Raw genomic sequence first — 15956 nt, 5'->3', positions numbered from 1 at the left:
AACTGAGTTTGTTTTCCAGAGTTTTTCAGAATTTCGAGTTTATTCTGCCAAGCACATTTTCATATGCGAGTCATTTTTTTCATGGTGAGGATTGATGCATTTCTCTACAGACAGTTTAGCATAAAAAGAGCTTAATAGTCTAACATTAAAAAAATAATTATGAAATACATTGAAATAAAAAAACACAAATGTACAGAAATAGCCCAAAAATACGGAAGTATTTTGCAAACAATCGTGTAATCGTGTAGTAAGATTAAATTAAAAATTAAATGTCAGTTAAACAGAGTTTTTTGGGCGCCACTCTCTTTCAGATGGGACTGGGGGATGATGACCCAACGTTCACCTCAAACATCCCTGTGGCGGTGGATGTAGCGGTGGCTGTGGTCTACTTTGTATTCGGTAAGTAGTCACCCAGTGAAGTTCAAACCCTGGGTAATATACTGTAAGTACGCTTCAGCACAGGGCTGGGCCATATTGGCGAAATAAAAAACCCCACAATATCAATAATTTCACGATGTTTTGCAGTTGACTTTTGAACATCATCGAAAACAATCACTTCCAATGTGGATATATCGCGATATAGATAATATTGTGATGTCGATAATACCGATACCGATAATATCGCTATATCAATAACAAATCTATATATTATCCCTAAGCCCTAATTTATTTTAATGACAAAAAAACCTTCTACTGGTTTTCTACTGGTTATCATCAGTCTGGTTTAGTGACTTTAGTGTTGTTTAGAACTACTCCACCTCCATCTATACATCATGTAGACATATGCAGCCTCTTCATACACATGTGATGTAAAGATCCTCCAACAGGACTGTTTAAACGCACCGTTGCCACAGAATCCCCGGCTTGCATGTTGCCGTCTCCTCGACGCCTCCAGCAGGAGGACGCTGTGAGAAACAAGTTGAGTCCAGATTACAGGAGCTTTTTGTTGTACTCTTTGATCTGGTGGAAACCCTGATATTTAATGTACGCTCGTCCAGCGTTCTTGCTGTGAGAGAGGAGCAAAGCAGACGCTCTGCTTTGTCTCCATTGCGGCTTTCTGACTAATCTCAATTGAAAAATCTACACAGCTGGATGTTTGTGTAAGTGTTGAGTGTGTGTGAGAATATACACTATATATATGTGTGTGTGTGTGTGTGTGTGTGTGTGTGTGTGTGTTGGACCAATTAACTACTGAATGTGGCTTGTCAATGTTTTAACCTGATGCACCTCGCTCAGATCCATGTGAAAACGTGGAAGAGTCCAAGACCTAGGTGGACAGATGTATGTGTAAATCCGCAGAAATTGATCTAAGATCGACCCTGTTAGAAATCCATGTCACCTGCGATATTACGCGGGACTGGCGGAAATGCCTCTCCATGGCTGAGTCTAATAGATAGTCAATATTTTCTAGTGACCCTTATATTGGTCAGTGTTAGAAACAAATATTTCAGTAAACTGCAGCCATGTACAGTAAGGAGATGTAGACCACCACAATGGTCCACATGCAGTCAAAGCATCATTATGTCGACATCAAATTGCATCAACATTATCGTTTCATAACACAGCAGTCCAGTATTCTATTATTATTAGTATTAGGTTCTCAAAAGCAGGCCTTGGTGTACCTGTGCCTGTGTACCTGTGTACCAAAATGTCACCCCAAAAGATGCCCTGCGGTCCATGCCCACAGGGCTTTTTTTGGCGTGAAAGTGTCACAGGAATAGGCCAGCTGCTAAACCCACGGACATGGTTGAGTTCTCGTTTGAACGGGGACGTCTCAGACATCTCATGTTTCAAGTTTGATCCATATCGATCTACATTTGGAGCGGGAAATTGTGAAAAACCGACGGAAATTGACCGGAAGTTGAAGAAGTTTGGCGTACCTTGATTTATTTGTGAAGCGAGGCGCTTTGTGACATCATGAACCGACGTCCTATAAAGCCCCTTTCCCACTTGCCACTAAATCTATTGGCAATGTTCCGTATTGGCGGCATGTGGGAATGGGAGCCGGTGTCGATGTGGAAGTCGTTCTATAAATTTCCCCACTGTTGAAGTAGTATAATTTCCAGCAAATTGCCGGAATGCCTGTGAAGGGAAGTGTGTGGGAACGGAAGCAGTAACATTTCCGTAAAGTGGAGGGTGAAGGCGAATCCAAATAAAGCACAAACAGTGGGTTTTTACGAATACTTCTTTCATACTCTATATCTCAAAAGTTATTTGTTTTCGGGAAGAAAATAACATTTATAAAATGGCGAGTCCGATCCAAACTGTGGCCTTCGGCTGCAAAGACGAGAAAGTGAAACACGTCCAGTCTCTACGGAGACAGGTCTTTAGATTCTTGACTTTTCTTCTTTTTCTTCTTAAAAATGCCACTCAGAACCTGGACGTGTCTTTTACAGTGAGGAGTGCAGTGCGGTGACATTTTACAATGGGGGGGATTCACAATGCAACGTTCAATGTAAACTTCAATGAAAATCATGCTGCGTTTCAGAGAACTGTAATACTTACCAGCTTTATTTATTACTGTTATTGTTATTGTTATTATTGTTATTATTATATGTGTTTATAAGGTAGATTGAGATCTACTGGAGCCGACACTGTATATGTACAAAAAAGTTTATACATGTTTGTTCTTTCAATGTAAATTCAATTAATCAAAATTATGTTTCAGTTATTGTGACAAATTTTGATATTTCAAAAAGGCATACACATTTTTTGGAGATGTATGTGAAAATGAGATTTCAGCTTAAAGTCCCTGTGAAGTGAATTCAGGGATTTGATTATTATTATTATTATTATTATCATTATTATTATTATTATTATTATTATTATTATTATTATTATAATTAATGGTGACCCACCGCATACTTTAGGGTCATTTGGCGGCTTTCGACTTTTTTCTTTTTTGCATCATTTGAAAGTGGAGAATGAGAGCTTTCAGACAGGGTGTCACTTGTGCAAATCAAGCAAATATTTTTAAAGCTATGACTTGTTACTGACAAGGGCGTGGCAAACTGTGATTCTGAGATAATCACCTTCAAAGTTTTACCCAGACTTGCTTCATTCAGCCAGCTCCCAGAATGCAAATGGGGTTGCCGGACAAACAAAGCCTCATGGCTACTTAACATAATGCTGAATGGGCCAATCACGAAAAGCGTTGAACAGCGTCAACAACACAAAACTATTTTTGTTTTTAAAAAAGCTTTCATTTAACAGTAAGAATATAATGTTTTAGAAAAATTGAATTATTTTGGAGTTTAAAAGTACGTACAACACAACAAAATGTAGAGTCTATCAATAATATGAGTCTCAGAAAATCTGAAATCCGAAATCTGAAAAATCTGTCACCAACCTCAACGGACTTCATCACGTCATCAACTTCTTCCGTGGTAACAACAACGGGGGTATCGTCGGTCTCCTCCGGTGGTTCTTGAAAATATTCCATTTCATCGTCACATTAAGTTTGAAATCCGTTGTTTGGAATGTTCTCCAAGTCCGGAGTAATATCAGATTCAGCGGCGCCGTCTTTCTCAGCGTCGCGATCGGAGAACTGACTGTCATCGCGGAAAAAGTCCAGTACGCGCTGCTTACACTGACTTGGATCTATCGCACTGGTCAGATTAAGGTCCGAAATATGATTCGGAGCTTCCGCCACCCGCTTCGCATAATCCATAACGGTACGGAGAAGAAAGTCTTCACAGACAAGTGAAACCGAAACACCCCCACGCTGCGCTTTAACCGTCTGTTTACCGAAGTGACGTAGTTGCGTGACGCGAAGGGTCCTTCTTCTACGCAGTTTCACAACAATGGCTCCGTGTGTGTGTAGGAGTAGTACGATTTAAAGGTTGAATTCTATCAAAACGGTTTCACATTGTGACTTCACATCACATGGAATATGGAGGAATTATCTTCACCTCGACGCTCGCATTAAAGGAAACAATAAGTTGGCGTTGTTCAGCACTTTTCAGCTTCTCGGTAAGTGAACTGTGTTTCCCCATGTAATCTAACGGGAATATTTAACTCCGCGGTTTAACATTTTTCTACTATTTATAAACCAAACACGGTTTTGAGAATTACGTTGAGAGGAAAAAACACAAAGGAACACAAATCTGGAAAAATCTCATTCCTTCAAGAAAGGGTTTTTTCCAACTTATTTGGCTGTTCCTGGGCATTTTAAAAATGCGCGAGATGGCGGGTTTTGCTGCGGTGGGTCCAGTTTATTCCTTTTAACATGGACAACTACAAAGCGGCGTCAAACTACAAACGGAAATATCGACAACTACACTGCGGAGGGCGGTGAAGGACCCTAAACGTACATACGGAGAGACTGTGGAGCTACAGATGGAGCAACGGGACACCAGACACTTATGGCAGGGGCTGCAGACTATAACAAACTACAAGAGCAGCTCCTCCCCAGCCACGAGTGCCAACGCCTCCCTAGCCAACGAACTGAACTCCTTTTATGCGCGGTTTGGGCCGGCAACACCACCGCTGGCTCGCCGGCTAATTCGAAGTTACACCGCTGAGGATGAGCGCGCACTCTCAGTGTCTGAGCATGACGTCAGGAAGGCTCTGATGCGGGTGAACACCAGGGAAGCTGCGGGCCCAGATGGCATCTTCAAGTACCTGGGAGTCCACATCACAGAGGATTTAACGTGGACTTTACAAACAGACACTCTGGTGAGAAAGGCGAGGCAGCGTCTTTACCACCTCAGGCAGCTGAAGACATGCCCGGTCTCGGTGAGGATCCTCAAGTCCTTCAACTCTGGAGCAGTGGAGAGCACCCTGACAGGAAGCATCACTGCCTGGTTTGGGAACTGTACTGCTCAGGACATTTGGGCCCTGCAGAGGGTGGTGCGTTCAGCTGGACATACCACTGGAACTACCCTCCCCTCCCTGCAGCACTTATACACCAGGAGCGTAGTAGCAGAGCCCGCAGGATCATGAAGGATCCTCACCACCCCAACAACGGACTGTTCCAGCTGCTGCGGTCAGGCAAGCAGTCACACAGCGAGGACAGAGAGACTGAGACGGAGTTTCTTCCCGCAAGCCATGAGAACTGTCAATGCTGACCTCACCAAGGGGTCCTCACTGAGCCACACACACAGGCTCCACTACTTTACTATACTGTATGTAGCATACTGTACTGCATACTGTGTCTTTGTTCTGGGTTGTTCGGTTTTACCGTATTGCTGCGCTGTACTGTTGTATACTGTGCTGTATATCTCACAAACACTACCTCACTTTATTCACATGATACTTTAATGCACATATCTGTATATACATAAATAGCCTATCCCATATACACAAGTCTATCCCATATACATAAGCCTATTCCCTTTATTCTATTTTGTACCCCCACCCTGCATTACCTTTGAGTTCTTATTTTATTTTATTTTATTCTATATATTTTATTTTATTCTATAGTATTCGACTTACTACATTACTTTTTAGGAATCAGTTAGTTAGTTAAGTAGGTAGGTTGATATTGTGTTCGGTCTCGAACATATTGTGTGTAATCACCGGGTGCGTTGTATTGACATTTCACTGCATATATGTATCAAAGTATGTATATGTATGTGACGAATAAACCTCTTGAATCTTGAATCTTGAATCTTTTAGGTAGGTATTACAGTTTTTTGGCTTCTTTAAAATGCATCATAAGTTACAAAAGTTACAAACATTGTAGACTTACGTCTGGACCAATCAACATGGACTTAGGTCTGCATGTTTCTATTCTGGCGTTCAGTGTAAATATTCCTGGAGAACGGTGTTTTAAGAATTGTCATCATTCCTGGGTGTCGCTGCGTCACTCAATCATTTTAGTGGTGACTTTTTTCCTTGAACTACATTTTCAATAAGTGATGTTTCCATGAAATACGAAAAATGATGAGGTATTTCTGTGAGTAATTATTATATTACGGCTTCTATTTTTCTAACGCCTCGCTGGATCTTGACTGCATCACTCACTTGTACATTCGAATGGATCCGACTCAACGTTTTCATGAGTTTTTGTACTACTGTTTTTCGTATCTTTTCATGAATCCGGCAAAGTAATGTGGACCAAAGAGATAAAATGTCAATCGAACAGATCTACAGACATCTACCAGGTAAGAAGGTACATAAACACACACACACACACACACACACACACACACACCTACAGTAGTTCGTAATCTCTAACCACTACAGAGCGAGTCTACACCGCGCACTGGACACGGTGCAAATGTACATTCTGAACCAGTACCTGCACATTTAAAGTACATATACAGTATATATGATGACATCATATAGCGTCTTACTGTAAATCTCATCTTGTTCATTTTGTTTATGAACAGTGCCGTGTTGGTCAAGCACGACCACCTGAATACTTCGGGTCAAATTTGTTTGTTTTTTCACTAATTTCTGCTCTGTATGAGGTTCGAATTGGATGAAACGTAAACCACAAGGTCCTTGTAACATACCGGTTTAAATGACACCGCAACCGTGCTGGTGACATATCGGTTCTAACGAGATGCAAACCGTGTTCGTAGTTTCGGCCGTTCTTATGATTCAAATAGTTTTGGCTTTAAAAATTCTGATAATCTTTCCCAAGCAATAACAATAATAATAAATATAGCTGGTGATTTAGGTAAGTATTACAGTTTTCTTGATATTTTTGTGCAATGCATCACAATTCACTTAACATGAAAACATAAAATATCATGGAGTTTTGTTGTGTAGTTAAATACATGGAATATTATTTTACAATTTGTAACTGACTTTCAGACTGACCTGGACATGTAAACATAATGTAGTTATGTCAATGTAATTTCATGAATCCAACGTTTATTGCGTTATGTATGAAACAGTTCCAGTTCAACGAGACGTCAAACATTGATTTTAATTTATGATTTTGACATAGATGTATGAGAAAGGTCAGTGATAGATTATCGTTCCAAATTGCTGAGTTTGTAGTTTTGATATTGTTTGTAATTGAAAAATTGATTTATTAGAAAATTGGTACAACAAATGACAAAACCAGTCAGATCATTGTTTTATTAAACAGTTGTCCAAAACAGCTGGACAAAATGGGTGAACAAATATCACAGTGTTTATAAAGATAACATGTCAAATAATCAATACATTTTGTTTAAATGGCAATCTTAATAAAATAAAATAAATGAGAAATAGACAAATTATATAAAATTGTCAAAGTAAACAATGTTTATCAAAATTGTGTGATATGTAATTTTTTAACTAAAGAAAACAATGTTTAGGAAGTGAATTTTTATAACGACAGCTTGATATTTTTCATTCACGTGGTATACAAACACAGCCATCGTAAGAAAGGTGAATAAAGAAATGATTCACCTTCATTTTCTTTAACTTGGTAATGTCAGGCACCATATTGTTGTTTGTGTATCTGACACGGAAGTAGCCCCCTATGATAAATTGCCATTGGATGGCGGAAATGTTTGTCGTCAAGTTGGTCATTTTGTATTTGATAAAGATTATTTCCTTCATTCAAAACATCAACTAGGTCATTTTGTGTCCATGTGTAAACATTCTGAATTTTGTTTTTCGGAATTGCTGTACGCCGTTTATTTCTGGAGTCTTCAAATTGTAAATCATCCTGAGCCTCCTAACACCGGGACATATAGCGAATCAACACTTACACTGAAAGTATTTTCATTGACGTTTTCGTCATCAGATTTTTATTCAGTACTTTTTTTTTTTTTTTTTTAATTGTGACTGACCTTGATGACTGGATTTTTGTCCAATGGCTTCTTTATTGTCTTAGATTTGCGGCTATTTTCTGGATCTGTAATGATAACAAAAATAACTATTATGATGACTTTTCATAACAATAGCAACAAATACATTTATTTTTAAAAATATATAAATGCATGTTTTTTGTAATTACTACTTTATTGCACTTAAACTTCATTTTAATAGATTATTTATCTATATTGTAATGCAGAAATCATTTATGTAACTTTAACATTAATGTGGCATTAGAATTATTATGTAATAATTACTCAAGATCACAAACTCTTTCTGCCTTTTCATTACAGTTTGTTAAGTGTAGTTATAGGACAGTGTTTATACATGACGTTTATTACCAAAAAAAGTATTTTTTATTTGAAACTATATGTTATCCTTGTTATAAGTTACCTTGCTGCATTGAAGTACATCTGGAGTTTCTGTGACGGTAGATGTTATGTGTCGTATACGTCAATTTTGACGTATTTACATCGATTTAAGATAGCAGTGTGATTGACGTTTGTTTGTTTTTTTAAGTTGAGTTTAGTTTTTTAGATGGATTACATTTTCAGTAAATTTCGTTTCTATGAAATACGACAAACGTTGTGACATTTCTGTGGGTAATTACCATTGCACGGCTTCTATTTTTCGGACATTTCAGTGTTTTCGAGGGACGCACTGAAGACATTTTGAGCACTCTTTTCTATTCTTCTTTTCATTAATCCGGCAAAGTAATGTGGACCACGGATTTAAAATATCAATCGAACAGATCTTCCGACATCTACATGCTAAGAAGCTATATAAATACACATGTAAAGTAACAGTTTGGTAACGTCTAAAGCCTACAGAGTGACCGATTCCACGCCGCCCAATGGACAGAGTCCAACTGGACATTCTCTATCGGAATCTCTACATTTATAGTAGGTAATATGATGACGTCATAAAGCGTCTAACTGTAAATCTCATCTTGTTTACTTTCGAACGAGACGTATGGCGTGTCAGTTAACCAAGACCAACTGAATATTTTGGGTCAAAGTTGTTCGGTTTTTCACGAATATCTGCTCCGTATGTGGATCGAGTTAGATTAAATTTAAACCACGGGATCCTTGTGACATAGTGGTTTAATCGACAACTCAACCGTGTTTATGTGTTATGCTGAAGTTGGTTTTCCAGATAGTTTTAGGCTTCAAAGTTTGAATAATTTTTACAAATTTTTCCTCTTACATTAACAATAAGGGTCTACGATACAATAACAATAGGGTTCCAGCCCTGAGGCTGGACTCATAATAATAATAATAATAATAATAATAAATATAGCTGCAGGCAGTAATTTGCAGGGTCCAGGGTAGTTGGCTCTTCGTTAAAAGTCAATGGACAAGTGTGTTTTGGCTCTTGTGTTCCAGTGTGTATTGTGACTGCAGAAGTTCATTTGTTCCAGCCTGGTTATAGTGTAATTCTATGAATTATGGCTAAAACAATCACCATTATTGTCAATATTGTGATCACGATTTTTTTATGCTGATTATTCATCCATTTTTGGCAACACAATTATTTTATTGCACATTGTAAATCAACAGAAAACTGCCCTCACAGCAAAAATGTATTTTATAAACCTATAAATAAACTCAAATGTACAAATCTTTGAATCAAAATAGGACTTTCTTCACATGTGTTCAGTCTTTTTGAGGCTATAAATAAATTACATTTAAACAAGGTCAGTTACATTACACCTGCAGTTTTTTGCAATAAAAATTATTTTTACAATTATTTTAAGTTGTATTTATTTAAGACTGATAATTCGTAAAACAGGAAAATGTAAAGCACTGGCGTAAATTTGTAAAATTGTGACTCCAATATGCATCGACGCTCCGCTGCAAATGAGTCAAATAAAAACAGTTTGTTTTTAATATTTTAGATGTATTTACTTTTTCCTAAATGAGGGAAACAAAGAAAGCCCTGTGTGTCCTGTGTCCACGGATCCTGTGCGTCAATGGAGCCTGCAGCGGGCTCCCGCTGGCACATGCATAATTGCAATCACAAGAAAAACAAGGGCAAATTGCACTCAGATGAAAGTCCAATTGTCGAGCAGGCTAATTGGAGCCGACAATGATCCATGGAGAGCCCAGTGTCCTGGTTACCTCTTCCGGTATATTTTACAAGGCTGTAACAAGGGCCTGGTAGACTGAAGTGCTATCAGGTGATCTGTGTACTCCGTCAACTTGCGCACGCACGCAAAGATTTATATGTCTGTGCGTGGCGCCATCTTGGTGAGGTGATTGTTGATCACAAACTCCATCCACAATACTGAACCGCCGATCTGGATGAAACTCACTGCATACAAATCGTATTCATGTTGTCAGTGGGTTCGTCAGATCCATGACATTCATAAAAGTCTAACGTCAGTCACATCTGCATGTACCGCCATCTTGGTGAGAACCCGGTTGTTGACCAATCACTAGACTGCAATGCTTTCATGTGATCTGTGCGAGCTGTCATTTCTGCATGTGCGCACATTGCTGCGAGGATAGAAAATACAGTTTTTTACTAAATTGGTTCACAATAATAACGTCAGTTTTTCCATTAAGAATTGCAATAGGGCCCCTGCAAACGTGGCTGGACCACTAATAATAATAATAATAATAATAATAATAATAATAATAATAATAATAATAATAATAATAATCATGCACCTTTGTGGAAAACAGACAGATATTTGCTATTTTTTATTCACTTTAATTTCACATTGATATTAAATCAATACACGAATCGCCTCTGAGTTCAACTGGTAACAAAGATGGATGAGGGAACCCATTAAGATGTCAACTTCTCTCCAGTCAGTACAGAAACCAGATATTTCATATCAAATAGCTGCCTCTTTCCACCTGCAGAGCTGCTTTCAAATTTCATTTCAAATGCATTTCAACCTCAAAATGTTCTCCTGTGAACGGCTCTTAATATACACCCAACATTCACTCGTTTCAATAGGTAAAATCATCTTAACACATTGTGGCGAAAACATAAATGAAGGAATACAGGAAGGCCTCCCTCCATTCAGTTTGCAAGTTACACCAAACCGGAAAAATGAACAACTCTTTACTCTTCACTAACTGACTCAAGAACCAAGTCTCGAGAACTCAAGAACCAAGTCGAAACTTTGATTACTACGACTACTGGTTCTCACTTTGAAACTTTAGCTTGTTCTGATAAACACAGAGCTGCTTTTCTGACTGGAACTGATGAATTAGTGCAGCCTTGCAATTTTGGTCTTGCGACACAGGAGCTAGATTCCATTAAAGCCACTGAAATTCCATTTAAGCATCTTTCACGGCACACCTGGCGAGCACTCACGCTTGGAAAACACTTCATTAGAGCTCTGATTTCCAGCAGGGAAGCAGATGGGTATTTACAGGCATGTGTCCTGGAAAACATACACGGCATGTTTTCCTACAAACACAACGATGCTTTACCGACACACTTTGCCAAAGAGCGACAAGCCATTTCTTCACACCGGCTGCATTGTGCTCCGGCGGTCTGGCTCTCACCGCGGGGGGGCCTGGGGGGGGGGGGGGCCCGGGGGGTGGTGGTCTCTGTCTGCTTTGCAGGAGTCTGTTCGCTGTTTGGAAACGGCACATTACTGTATGTCTCCTACAAGAAGAAGCACCTGCTGAAGCCCGCTGAGTTCTTAATAATCAACCTGGCCATCAGCGACATGGGCCTGACCCTGTCCCTCTACCCCATGGCGATAACCTCCAGCCTCTTCCACAGGTATTGTTCCCATCATCTTCGCCGGAAACAAAATGCTTTCACTAGAATGGTAGAGTGGCGGGGACACGCTGGTGTAAACAACTTTCTGTTGGACGTCAGGAGGGATATGTCTCAGCACTCCTTACGATTTATACCAATAATTTGACAATAACTGACTATTTACAAGTTCACAGGTCTGCTCATTGACCCTTTCCTCACCTCCACCTCCATCAATACTTTCCCCTCTTCCCTTTGGTCTTTCTCGGATCCCGCCGCCCTCCCACGCAGGTGGCTGTACGGGAAAACGATGTGCCACGTCTACGCCTTTTGTGGCATGTTGTTCGGTATCTGCAGCCTGACCACCCTCACCTTGCTGAGCATGGTGTGCTTTGTGAAAGTGTGCTACCCACTCTATGGTAAGTCTTCAAAGGGCTTCATTTTGGTCTGTTGAAGTGACACAGGATTAAACATCACGTCGTTAAGTGGCTGAAGGTTGATTTATTGGGAGGGGGGCAGATGAAACGATAATCCTTCATTGAGCCATTTTGCATTAGCCATTCTTTGATGGCCGACAAGCGGAGCCTTGCGCTCAATAAGTGATGCTTGCGATGCGCACTAATGCAGCACAATGAGGCTTCCTGTTTGACCTTCGAAAACCCTTTTCCCTGGGAATGGCACAAACTGGCTCATATACGGAACATGGAGCTCAGACCCCATTTAACCCAATTGACATAAACGATAAGTTATCCAAGACTCACAACAAACTTTTTAAACTTCTTTTTAAAGGATAGATGTTTCAATCAGGCCTCAATGGAATGTTGGTTCCCATCATTTATAACTGTTCCTACCACCAGAGGAGGAACATTTCAGGTTAGGAAATGTAACCTCCTGCCGTGTTTTTGCTCCACCCATGTACTAATCCGGCTGATTTCACTTCAGTTGGACCTCTGGGAAAGGGTTAGTGTCCACGTGGTTGACTGAAAATCCCGGGGAGGAATTTTACTTTCTGAACCCAGATTTTCCGCCTCTACCGAGCACCTGCATTAAGTGAGAGGGAGTGCTAAGCGGATTGGTACAGCAAGGTTCTCTATTTCTCTATGTAGCTCTAAATGATGGAAACCAAACTTTTTTAATGAGGACTAGATTGTAAAACGATGAACCTATCCTTTAAGGCTCAAAGACCCCCATGTCAAACATACTGTATTGTGTTACCCACGATTCCTACAAGCCCCAAGTCATCATCATACATATTTTAATGAGACAGTAATGCCTCTACTGTATTCTGTGTCCCCAGGAAACAGGTTCAACTCCTTCCACGGGCGTCTTCTAATGGCCTGTGCTTGGACATATGCCCTGCTGTTCGCCGCCTGCCCGCTGGCCCACTGGGGGGAGTACGGGCCGGAGCCCTACGGCACGGCCTGCTGCATCGACTGGAGCCTGTCCAATCAGCACACCAAGGCACGCTCCTACACCGTGGTGGTCTTCCTCTTCTGCTACATCCTGCCCTGCTGCATTATCGTGGCGTCCTACACGGGCATTCTGATCACAGTCCGGGCCTCCCACAAGACCATGGAGAAGCATGCGTCCAGGCCGACGCACATGAGCAGCATCCAGGCTATTATTGTGAAGGTGAGCCGCAATGCCCTCGTAAGCAAACAAAAACACAAACTGCCGCCTCTCCACAGTAAAATAGTAGTCAGTTGAGTTTTTATCAGTGCATTAGAATTCATTAAAACACAGGCGCGCACACAAGAGGATATGCTCTGGAAAGATATTAAAAAGTTTTTGGCCAACATATTATTCCTTCTCCCTACATTGTCACAGGTTTGTGATTTGTGAATAAATAACCTTTCTTATTAAACACGGAACTGATCAGAGCTCTGTTGTTTCTGAGGTTGTTCTTTTGATTGCACTATTCCACCTGTCTTTCCTTCCTAACATATGTCTATGTGATAGACTTAAAACCCAGCAGTGATAGAACTCAAACCCAGCCGTGATAGGCTTGAACCCTAGAGGTGATAAGCCTAAAGTCCAACTGTGATATGCCCAAAACCTAGAGGTGATAAGCCTAAAATCCAACTGTGATGGGCCTAAAACCTAGAGTGGATAAGCCTAAAACCCAGTGGTGATAGATCTAAAACCTGGCGGTGATAAGCCTAAAACCCAGTGGTGATAAGCCTAAAACCTGTGATGATAAGCCTAAAACTCAGCTCAGGGCTGGTAATTGGTGCAAATGATATTATCCGCACGTAGCCTACGTATCTGTGAACTATCATCATTGAACATATCAGAGTAGAATCATACATGACAGAATATTAAAACAAACCACATTCATATTTAGAGGCCGTCCAAAAGATGACGGAGAATTTAAAATATCAAAGCAGCTCCCAAGAGGCGTCCCCCGGAGAGCTCCCCTCTTCCCAGTTCCTCATAGAGAATTGACAGTGACCTCGATAGATCCTCCTCGTGATGGAGTTCCTCATTAGCAGCGGTCGGACCTGGTTGTGGAATACAAGGAGATGGAGGAGTGGCGTAGCATGGACGTTGCTAGCATTGCTGCTAAATGGTGATAAACATTCTCGGAGAGCACACATAATCCTTCAAAAGTCTGTATCATTTTCTTGAATTTATTGTTGGCGTACACCCACCACAGGGTAACATTATTCACTCCGCAAACGAGAAAGGCTTTTATTGAAGGTACTTTGGGAATGAAATCCATGGTTGAGTGTTTAATTTAATCATATTAATTATCTGTCTCATTTGTATTTGCCAAACTCCTTCAAATTACAAATCTGAATAGCTCTGATTTGGCATATTCCACAAATCCCATTTGCCGTAAATGGGAACGAGAACGTAATCATAACCATTATTATTATTATTATTATTATTATTATTATTATCGTAATCAATCATTTACTAAGCATCAGTGGCATCATTGAGCAAGCGGAAGTTGGAAAACTCACCCTCAAAATAGAAAATATTTACAAAACACACTACTGTTTTGGCAAGAAAACTGTTTTGGCAAGAGATGTGTTTTGGCGGGAAAGCTGTTTTGGCGAGAACAACAGATATGCGATTGGTGAAGTGAACGGATTGAGTGGCCTGATGTTTTTCATGTATGAACAGCGACATGTTTACACTGAAAAGTAAAAAGATAATCTCTCACAGTGGAACATGTGTATAGTGAATGAGTTTCCAATGCTAATCAAATGCTAATCAAACGCTAAACCTTAATCTTTTCTGTCCTCACGCGCCTCCAGTTGAGCATCGCCGTCTGCATCGGGTTTTTCGCGGCGTGGAGCCCCTACGCCGTGGTGTCCATGTGGGCCGCCTTCGGACACATTGAGGACATCCCCCCGCTGGCCTTTGCCATTCCGGCCATGTTCGCCAAGTCGTCCACCATCTACAACCCCATCATCTACCTCACGCTGCGGCCCAACTTTCGCCACGTCATGTGCCAGGACCTGGGCTCACTGCGGCACTCCTGCCTGGGGGGCTGCCTCTGCCTCTGCCCGCAGAGTCCCGAAAAGAGCCCGGCGCCCAAGCCCACCGCCAGGGTCAGCCTCCGTGCCATGCGCCGACTGGGGGACCAGTCGTCCACCCTGAACGGCTGCTCCGGGCCGCACATGGTCGAGTCTAACGTGGAGAGAGGCTGCGATAAATGCGACGATGCCTTTGAGTGTTTTCGACACTACCCGCGCACCTGCCACGCCGAACCCCGCATGGCGGCGGCGGTAAGCGCCATCTCAATGGATCAGGGAGCTCCGCCTCCAGAGTCACCGACGAGGAGAGAGGAAATGCAGAGTCTGTGCCAGAAGAAGTCTCTGCGGGCCATCACATGCGGGAAAAGGACTTCGGAGATAGAGAACCTCCACATTAGCCTGGAGATGGTGCCTGGCCACACCAAGGTGGCCTGGCCTTGAAATGGATCTTTTCTTTATGTTCCTCAGTTGTTTACGGTACATTTTCTTTCATATTCTCTGAACTGTGAACAGATTGTTTTTCAGGATTTATGCTCAACGGTGTACTTTGGACTCATTCATTTATTTTGGAAGGAGTATTTTATATTTTATGTCTCATTTTAGGTCGCGGGGCAGATCAAAACACCGCTTCATGACCGGATGAACTCTTTGTTAAAACGTGATTGGAGAGCTCTTTGTGCGCGTTCGTGCACATGACCAATGCAGCCGTTTTTTGGCTGATAAAAGTTGGTCTCAAGCGTTAGAAATGACAGGTGTTTTCTCCAACCTGCTCTCACGTCAACAAAGTGTTTGTTTCATTTTGCGAAAACACAATTGACTGGATTGACTCTAATATCGTAGAGTCCTCATATTAACTTCATTCATTCGGCCGCATCTATACCAATTGCACACATATAATAACCGAATGTGAACATTTTAATGAAAATTTAGTTCATTTATTTATGAAATGCTTTTGTCCTGGATTTGCCGAATCCAAGGGTAGAGCAA

General features: G+C 41.0%; 1 protein-coding gene across 1 annotated transcript; it reads left to right on the top strand.

Annotated features, from left to right (window-relative positions):
* Positions 1-311: 311 nt before the first annotated feature.
* On the top strand, positions 312-15410 carry LOC307237628 (opsin-5-like; the record flags this gene model as incomplete). Its single annotated transcript, XM_080010386.1, has 5 exons — positions 312-399; positions 11346-11508; positions 11776-11903; positions 12782-13116; positions 14748-15410. The coding sequence occupies 5 exons, from the start codon at positions 312-314 to the stop codon at positions 15408-15410; spliced, it is 1377 nt and encodes a 458-aa protein (XP_079866512.1).
* Positions 15411-15956: the final 546 nt, after the last annotated feature.

Source organism: Zeus faber (genome assembly GCF_960531495.2).
Source record: "Zeus faber genome assembly, chromosome: 12".
In the NCBI taxonomy this organism is placed as follows: domain Eukaryota; kingdom Metazoa; phylum Chordata; class Actinopteri; order Zeiformes; family Zeidae; genus Zeus; species Zeus faber.
This window is presented reverse-complemented; position numbering and strand designations above follow the sequence as displayed.